The 8,952-nt window shown below is 41.5% G+C and overlaps 1 protein-coding gene across 5 annotated transcripts in view; it reads right to left on the bottom strand.

The window, feature by feature from the left end:
- The window catches only part of BEND7 (BEN domain containing 7), a 69,426-nt gene that overhangs the window by 19,022 nt on the left and 41,452 nt on the right, over window positions 1-8,952 (bottom strand). For all 5 annotated transcript variants that reach the window (XM_019509541.1, XM_019509542.1, XM_019509546.1 and 2 more), the window contains 2 exons: window positions 5,545-5,770; window positions 1,448-1,567 (listed from right to left, as the gene is read on the bottom strand). In XM_019509541.1, the coding sequence (XP_019365086.1) occupies window positions 1,448-1,567; window positions 5,545-5,770 (346 nt within the window). The remainder of the gene's footprint in view (window positions 1-1,447; window positions 1,568-5,544; window positions 5,771-8,952) is intronic.

Here is an 8,952-nt window from a genome sequence, read left to right as displayed (position 1 = left end):
CCCCCCCCTTTTTTTTTTTTTTTTTTTTAAGACAGGGATTATTTTATGCTACTAAACAATCTGTGTGATAGGAAAGGACCTGAACTTTTGAAGAGTGATGTCAAAGCCTAAGCAAGTGTTTCTGTCAGCTCTCTGGACTGAGAACACTGGTTTGGTGGTGCTGGCACCATTTGTTTGTTCCCCATGGTCTATCACACAGCCTTTAGCCAGACAGGCTTTTGGCCTTTGGAATGCTCTGTGGAATTCGTTGTTTAAATGGCTATGTAATTATTAAAGAATAACTCCAATTTGGCTCAGAAACACTATCTTCTGCATTGCTGGTTTGAACACCTGGGTTCAATGCTTCATTATGGTCCTTGTTGTCTTAACAGCGCACATAATCATAGTAAGGGTCAGGACAGTGAGAAGATTAAAGAACAAACAAACATGGGGAGCCAGCTAAGACTGGCAGCTGTAGTGCAACATGATTAAGGGCTCAGGACACCTGTCGGAGTGGTACAAATGATGCTCTACCAATAAGAAGGATCAGGGGCTATGAGAAATGAGTGGGAAACACTTTAAGGAGAGTCAATAAGGGGAGGGGTGACAGAACCCACATAGGCAGAAAGTCCCCAGGAGGAAAGGGAGCATTGTACTTAGAAAGGAGAGTAGCAAGTTTATGAAATCACTGCACACACTTCAGGAGTGGGGTATTATTTTCCAGCCCCTGGAAGTTCTGCCATTCAGTTTATGCACCATTATTTGCAATTGGACTGAGAGCACATGGGCAGAGTGCTGAACCTACATGCCCTGAACAGAGGGATCAGAGTCTAATGGTACATCTTCCCAGTAGTATTTAGCTAAGTAACTGGCACCTAGGCCTGAGCAGACCCAAGTATCTGAATCCTCCCTGCTGTTTCATTCATTTGTGTGTGTTCCTTGGAAGTCTGGGGGCATATCCCAGTGTTCTTTTTTTCCTGCAGTAAACTGGGATACTCTATGATTATCTCCCAATGAATTGTGGGAGAACTTTTGGACACCAGGGGCAATTGTGGGGAGGTACTGGAGGACTGCAGCACCTACCACAAAGTGGGTGGAGGGACCTGAGGGAAATCAGTCCCTGAAGTTTGGCCCAGCTAGGGCTATAGGGTAAGTACAAAGCAATGCTGAACTCAGGAGAGAGGGTTATATGTGTAAGTGGCGAGGGATTACAGGCAACACTGGAGTTAACTCTGCAGCGAAGATATCTACCAACATTGTTACCATTCAAAACACAACTGAACACCATTTTTCACATTCCAGCAGAAACATGCCAAAAGCTTAAATGCCTAGTTCCAGAGATCCTGAGTACTTGCAACTCCAGTTCAAGTCACTGGGAAAAAGGTATGCTCAGGACCTTTTATGGATGCTCAAGCTCTGTGACTTCAGTCTTACAGTAACATGAGATTTCTTACATTTTCCTGCTTACCTGAGCCTCTTTTTAATCGCCGTCTTGCCAGTTTAATCTGATCCTGCAGAATCTGTACCCAGTCTCTGGGGCCAGGAAGTTTATCCACATGGTTAGCAGTGCAGTATTTTTCTGTGAAGACTAAAATAAAAAGGTACGATCTTTTAAAAATGTGCCACAAAATTGAGACGAGTGGGGGAAAAAAACTGGAAGAGGAAGATTTAAAACTAAGTACCAATGAAAACTAACATTCAAGTGGTCAATTCTACGAAAGCAAGGCCAGAGTCTAATCCAAGGTTATTGCTGAAATATCATTTGTGCTGAGATCCTGTACTGAATTGTATTAAAAACCTAGGATAGAGATGTAGAAATAATGTGTACACCTCATATCATTTGTTCATATACACAGTTATCTTTCTGCATATGAAGTAGTTGTGTTAAGCCTCCAGACACGGTAGACACTTGTAAATGCCTGCCTCCCATATTTGTACAGCATGTATATAGAACTGAAGGCTTCCTTATGGCCATTCTGTTCTCAGGACCCCATTTGTCAGGCTGCAAGCAAAAAAAAAAAAAAAAGTGATACACAGAAATCCTGATACTGCAGAAGTCTTGAACTCCCTGTTGGCATTTATCATATTGGCAACCAAGATGGCACTGACAGATTCCATAAACACATAAGGAAAAACACTGCTTTCAAGTGTCCATGTCAGTTAGGTCCAAATTTAGATCTTGCAAAGTGAGTTTTTATACAGCTTAAACTTAGGAGACATTTACAAAAAAATGCTTTCAGTTCCACTAGGGAAAGTAATCCTTGTTGCAGCTCTAACTTTGCTAAGTTGAAGATACAAAGGGAGAGCAACTATAAGACAAAAGCTAAACTGCTGTAGTTGATTTTTATGGTTTAAGTGAGAAAAATGCAAAAAGAACTTAAGAAAAAGTATTACTATTATTAATACTGCTGGTGTGGCTAGAGATGTTGGTCAGAACCTGGAACCCTGACATGGTCCTCTGCCCACAGAGGTTACAGTATAGAAAGACAAGTAATGCATAAAGTGTATGGGGGGCACACAATACAGAAGCTACATTATAATGTAGTAATATAAGTTACAGGGACATGGCAGCTGTGTGGCCAAGGCACCTTTCAATATGCCTTTGACAGGCAAGAGTTCCAAGCCTTGATGCAAACTTGTGGCAAAAACTGCCCCCAGCTGATGTAGCTGCAAATGGATATCTGATGTTTCAGGCTGGGGAGTCAAAGGCAGCTGGACGTGAACACTGGCCAGATCAGGTCATAGCATGCTGTTGGCTTAGGGAAATTATGCCATGCCAGTATGAAGAGCCATTTAGGCTTGGTTGGACCCTGACTGAGTGATAAATACATGTTTAAAAAAATTAATAGAATAAAGGATCAGACAGAGAACATTTTCCCCAAATTACTTCATTTTTAAATAAGTTAAATGCTATTAAGCAACATGTGTTTGTTTCTGCAGGACCAAGGCGTTACAGTACAATCTGATCCCCCAGGGCAAAAGGGCCAGTCCAGATGGACTGAGGTCAGGTCCACTGTTTCAGTTGCATGGATTCCAGCCTCTTCGGGGCAGGAACAGATCTGTTTTGGGTCTATACATTGTCCAGTATAGCAAGGTCCCAGTCCAGGACTCCTGTATCACCACTGTAATACAAATAAAAAGCTGCCGACTCGGGTGATGGCTCTGATGTGAAAGATGACAACATATTTTGAAACAGAAATGACATGCTTCCATTCTGCTTGAAAAAAAACACAAAAAACCCCAACGATAGTAGGTGGTAACAGTTTCCCTTACTATGCCTGCCCTAACTCTGGTACCAATTTTTGACATTTTATAACTGAATTTTTAAACAATATTCTCCAGCCTTTTTCCTGCATGGAAGATTGACATGAACAACAGGAAAAATAACTGCATAGGAGAAATGGAGAAGCTGGCTCTATACCAAATACCACTGAATACACTAAGTAGAAAGAATTGATCCTGGTCTAATCACTCTCAGTTATAGGAATCTTATATATTACTTGTTATTATGGTAGCTAAAATATTTTGAGACAGAAGGGCAATTTTCAAAAATCAACGGTGTCTCCTTTAAGTTCTCCTGCTAATTTTGTCAATAAATGTAGCCTTTTCTTTGTTTCTGTATCCATGTCATGGAACAGAACGAAAAGCGCCACTGAAGACTATCTGGGAGCTTGGTAGAGGAATGTCTTAATGAAATAATGCAAACAACATGATGTTGTTCTGGTGGAGATTTCATACTGGCTCAGTCATCGCTTGGAATAAATGAAACCACAGTGTCTTACAGCATGGTTCTTCAGAGGGGAAAAAAGTGCTATTGGAGCCAGGCTCAGTAAAGTCCCACAGTGCGTCAATCCTTGGCATCTTGTTGCATTAGTCTTTAGGAAAGGGCTCCCCTGTCAAGCGTGACAGGGATTATGCTATAAATGTAATAAAGACAATTTGCGTATCATAGCAGTGCCTAGCAGTGCCACCACACAAATGTGTTTGTTGGCATCTCTATGCTAAACCCTATTTTTGAGGAATTTTTAACTCAAGCTTTTCAATTTGCATTGAAAAAACACAGTCATCTTTTGCTTAACTGCTTGGAAACACTTCTCTTTCTATAAAGGGCAAGTTTTTTATTTAAATTGTACTGTCCCACAGTCATTTCCCTATTGCCTTCTGTTCCCATCACTGCACTCAACTCTCACGTTAAAACTTTTCTACCGTCTGTAAGGTTTGTGACCAGCTCACTATGCAAAGATTTTTGGTCTTCTGTATGCAAGGCACCATGTAAAGATAAACTTGCTATGCATGGCCCTGTGGACCAGAATTCAACACCCTGTATGACAGATCATACATGTATCTAGCAATGGGCCTTTCAGTATTAATAGATTAATCATGGCACTGGGTCAAAAGAGCCAGCATGGTGTGACCAGACGTACTGGGTCAATTAACATTACATAAGAATTGCTATACCTAATCAGACACTGGTTCCTCTAGTCCTAACATTCTGTCTCTGAGAGGGCAGTACCTAATTTTTCAGGGAATAGGCAATTATATAATAATCTTTTTTTGTTCTCTTAACGTGTGCAAATAGAAAACAGAAACCTGACTATAATTACCATTAGGGTCAATACCAGGGCTTCCATAAGCAATATAAACCAAGAACCAGACATGAGCCACACATTCATAATGCCCAGGTTAGATTACGGCAATGAATACCATGGAATTAAATTTATAGCCTGATAAAGCTCTAGCTAGTACAAAACACAGCAGCAATTCAAAGCTCTCTGTCCTGTTGTTTCAAACTCTTCATATGGGTGGATCATAACTTTCTTTAACAGATATGTTCCACAGGGACTTTAAATTGTAGATCTAGGGGAAGAACTCACAGTGACAGAAATTTCATGGGAGCTAGACCTAGACTATCAAACTCATTCTCACAAGAGGAAGAAAAACAAAGTAGACATAGACCTCCGAGCTAGATATAAAACTTTACTCTCCACTACGATATTCCCCACTCACCCATGCAACAACTATTCACAGAGCAGATACGACAACTGGACAGGACAAGCTCCTCCTCAGCACCGTATCAGTGCATCTCATCCCTGAAAAGGGAGGGGGCCAAGGGGAATTATTCTAATCTAAGACCTCAGGTAAAGCCCATATACTGCACTCATGACCCTCTAACTTCTTGAGATAGCATCTTTCAGTGGGGAAATATATTCCTCCTGCTATACTGTTTGCTTAAGGGTGTCCCCTGATCAGACCAGCATTGGTTACACTCTGGTCCTGTTTTCAAGCTTTTCGCCACTTCCTTGATCGTTATGAAGATTTGTTTCTAAATGAGAAACAAAATTCTGATCCCATCACGTCATCTCAGAGGCTGGGGAACTTAAGCATAAATGTATCATTTCATCTGGCCCTGAGGGGACCAACTAAAAAAAAATCAGGGAAATGAAATAAAAATAAGAATGTACATTTTTACTATCCATTTTAGACAAATTTTAACAAACACAGGCACTGATGATTCAAGTAAGTTCTCAACTACAGGCACATTTAAAACACAACATAGAAATCTACCTTTTATTGCACCCACGATGTTTTGGTCTAATCCTTTTCGATTGTCATTGAGTCCTCTTTTCCTCTTCCCATTGGGTAAAGAGTTAGCCAAAGTCTTGTCGTCAAAAAATGCACAGACCAGTTTTCTGAACAGTAAGCTTCCTGAGCGTGTATAGTTTGACAATATAGAGTCCAGCTGAGATTTGGGCATAAAGACATCAAAGCCTTCAGCAAGCTGCACTTCTGGCTACCAAGAGAAGACAGATATTTTAATTAAAATAGTGTTCACATATGTTATTTTATTTTGGACATGTGCTTCCAGTGAGACGTCACTGTCACTTCAATTATCACATCTATGAGTCCCTTCCAGGAGTCACGACAACAACCTGTCCTATTGAAATGAAAGCAAATTGATGAATTAGCGCATTGAAAAGCAAATCAAATTATACACATTGTCAGGGCTACCTGCCATTATAGGTACTCAACACCAACTACACTTCTAGTCACACAACAAAAAATATAACGCAAGGGGAGATAATACTGTGCAATATCTAATTACAGCTGGTGGTGACCTTTCATTTATACAATGCCATTTATATAAAAGGCCAAATGGCCTTTCTAAATGGGGTTTATATATCTCTTCCGCGGTCTTGATTCAATCCTGTGAGCCCAGGAAGTGCAATTTATACCTGAAGAGACAAAACACTCTTGGGGTACCACAGCAGAGATGGACCTCCCCAAGACCAGGAGGGCACATGCAATGGGAGAGACGGTTAAGGTCCATCCAAGGTGCTACAAGACTAGCAGTGAAAAAATAGTCCATGTGACTAAAGGCAGAAGAAACAGACTCAGCAATATTTCTCATATCTAGTGCCTTCTGTCCCCTGCTATCATGCATCCTGAGTGCATCTTGAGAACAAGATGACATTAAATTAGCAGCTTATTTTAGCACAAAGAAACTGGTAAATCATATAGCCAGTGACAGAAAAAAAATGGGGTGGTGGGAAATCACTATTCTTTATTTGCATGACACCTTTTATCTGGATTTACTTTAAGTACTTTTAGGGCCAAAATTTTCCAAAAGGTGTCCAAAAAAGGCCTCTGTACTGAGATTTTGGGATGGCACCTGTCCACCACAACTGAGAGCTATACGTGAACAAAGTGTACTTTATTCTTATATATTTTATATCTTATACGTTTACACCCTCAACAGCGACTTTGGTTTTTAAATTGAAAAATATCCACTTGCAAATAATGTGAGTGCATTTTCAAAGATTCCTGAAGTCCTGGAAGCAAATTCCCTCCTCAGCTTGTAACAACCTGCAACTTCACTGAGGATGAGGGGTCTGTCAGTCTGAGTAGGATTCAACTGTGTAATTTTTCTTCTGTGGACTTTCTAAACAGGAGGCCAATCTGACTCTCAGAAAGCAGAATATTTTCTAAGTCACATGCATCATTAGGTAAACATACTGTACAAGACAAGTGAAAGTGGAGATCCCTTTGCAAAACTGGTATCATCATAAAGGTATTAAATTGCATCAAAACATAAGCTTATCTTGACAAGCATTTTCACATGGTGAAACTCTGACTTTTGCCAACATGGTCAAAATTATTCTACTAGACCTTTCAAAGTCATGGTGTAATCCTTTTAGTATGCATTAACATTAACTATCCTGATGACTGTCAAAAACCTTTTCAAGTGCAAAAAAGATGGGCATAATTTTACAACGATTTAATCAGAACAGTGTGTGATTGTCAAGGTGTGACTAACTGATGTGGAGTAGTACTTATTACTTTGTTACTTTGGCTTGCAGAATCCCTGTGATGGACCTGGGACATAAACACGTGCCACTAACTTTTCTGTGAATTCTCTCTGAAATCCACCTGTGCATCAATTGGAAAACAGTCAATGTTACTTTAGTTTAGGCTTTCTTTGTTTTTAATAAGAGAATCATTTTGTACCGCAGCCATATCATTTAAAAGGTAAAATGCTGATTTATTCCTGCTTGCTTTTAGTGGCAAATTACTCTTCAATCAAAGACAATCAGTACTTAATTGAGGTTTCATGGACAACTTTGAATGTGATTTATCAAATGGCATAGCTCCTATTAGCAGATAATAATCAGGGTATAAAGAACCAGTGGGTAAACTATTCATGTAAAGCGTAACATAAATAAGATCCAAATTCTGACACTTTTGTTGTGCTAAAATGAATAGGCAGAAAATTAGATTTAATCCCCAACATTTCAGTAGGTTGTATTGATCAGAAATGCAAAGCCATTACCAAGTTTACACCAATCAGTGATACTATATCAAAGAAGAACAAAGATTAACTAGAAGCAAGAGAATGCGATATTTAAATAAGGAGCTTAGCTCAGTGGTCAGCAACGTTTTGAGGCTGTGAACTGTAATGACCCAGCTCAGGTCAGAGGTTGGCCGGTACTAGGACCCAGCCACAATCCCCACTGTGACACAGGAGAAGCCCCCACCCCATTACTGGAGATGAGATGAAGCCAGGGAGCAGCTGACACTCCAGCCACTGAAAGAACTGCTAGGGGAAGAGGGTCATTTAATAAAATGCAATTTAATAAGGTGCAGCGAGTGACAGGCTTGGGGTAGAAGTGGAGTGTCAGGTGACTCTAGGCAAAACTTATAAAGCCAGGGCCTGACCTAGAAAGACAGTTTGGCCATAGGATCTGCAGGAGGCAGAGCTCCAGGGAAGAGCCAGTCTGGACTGCCTACAGAGGAAGGATCCTATGCCCCAGGAGGGTTGGAAGAAACCCCAAACCCCGAGCAGCAAAAGAAAAGTGCCTGGAGCCTTTGTGTTAGTGCTACCGTGGGTGGGATTAACTCCAAGAGCAGAATCTTTTGTTGTGGAGGTGGATGCTCTCGCTTCTGGTTTGCGTTCACACTGGAGGACAAAGTGTGAAGAAGAGGTCACATTGGGATGCCTGAGGGGTGCACTGTGGTTTAGCCCCCAGAGGTGCCCAACGGGCATGTAGGTGCTTTCAGTCCCGCCAGTGGCCAGAGCTCAAAATGCCGAAAGGTGGAGTTGGAAGGAGCCAAAAGGGAGAGGAAAAGCTCTGAGCACTCCACAAGAAAGTGGCCACTACTACTTCTTGGGCTGGAGAAGAGGACTTAGCCAGAAAAACTGAAGGCCCTAACAGCTCAGGAGAGTAGAAAAGCACAGATGGGCCAGACTGGGTAATGAGGCAGGGTTCAGGCCGTGGCCAGAAAGGGCACCTTTGCTGCCACAAAGCAGGGCTATGTTTCTTACATATTAAGAAACTGGGGGGCTGTGGCGTAGGCACCCACACAGTCAAATGGGTCGCCAACTGGCTGGAGGGCCGCACCCAGAGGGTGGTAGTGGATGGGTCCTTCTCAACCTGGAAGGACGTGGGCAGTGGGGTTCTGCAGGGCTCGGTCCTC

This window comes from Gavialis gangeticus, unplaced genomic scaffold (genome assembly GCF_001723915.1).
Source record: "Gavialis gangeticus isolate Ggan-Ray unplaced genomic scaffold, GavGan_comp1, whole genome shotgun sequence".
NCBI lineage: Eukaryota > Metazoa > Chordata > Crocodylia > Gavialidae > Gavialis > Gavialis gangeticus.
Note: the sequence above shows the minus strand (reverse complement) of the source record. Positions and strands in the feature narration are given on the sequence as shown.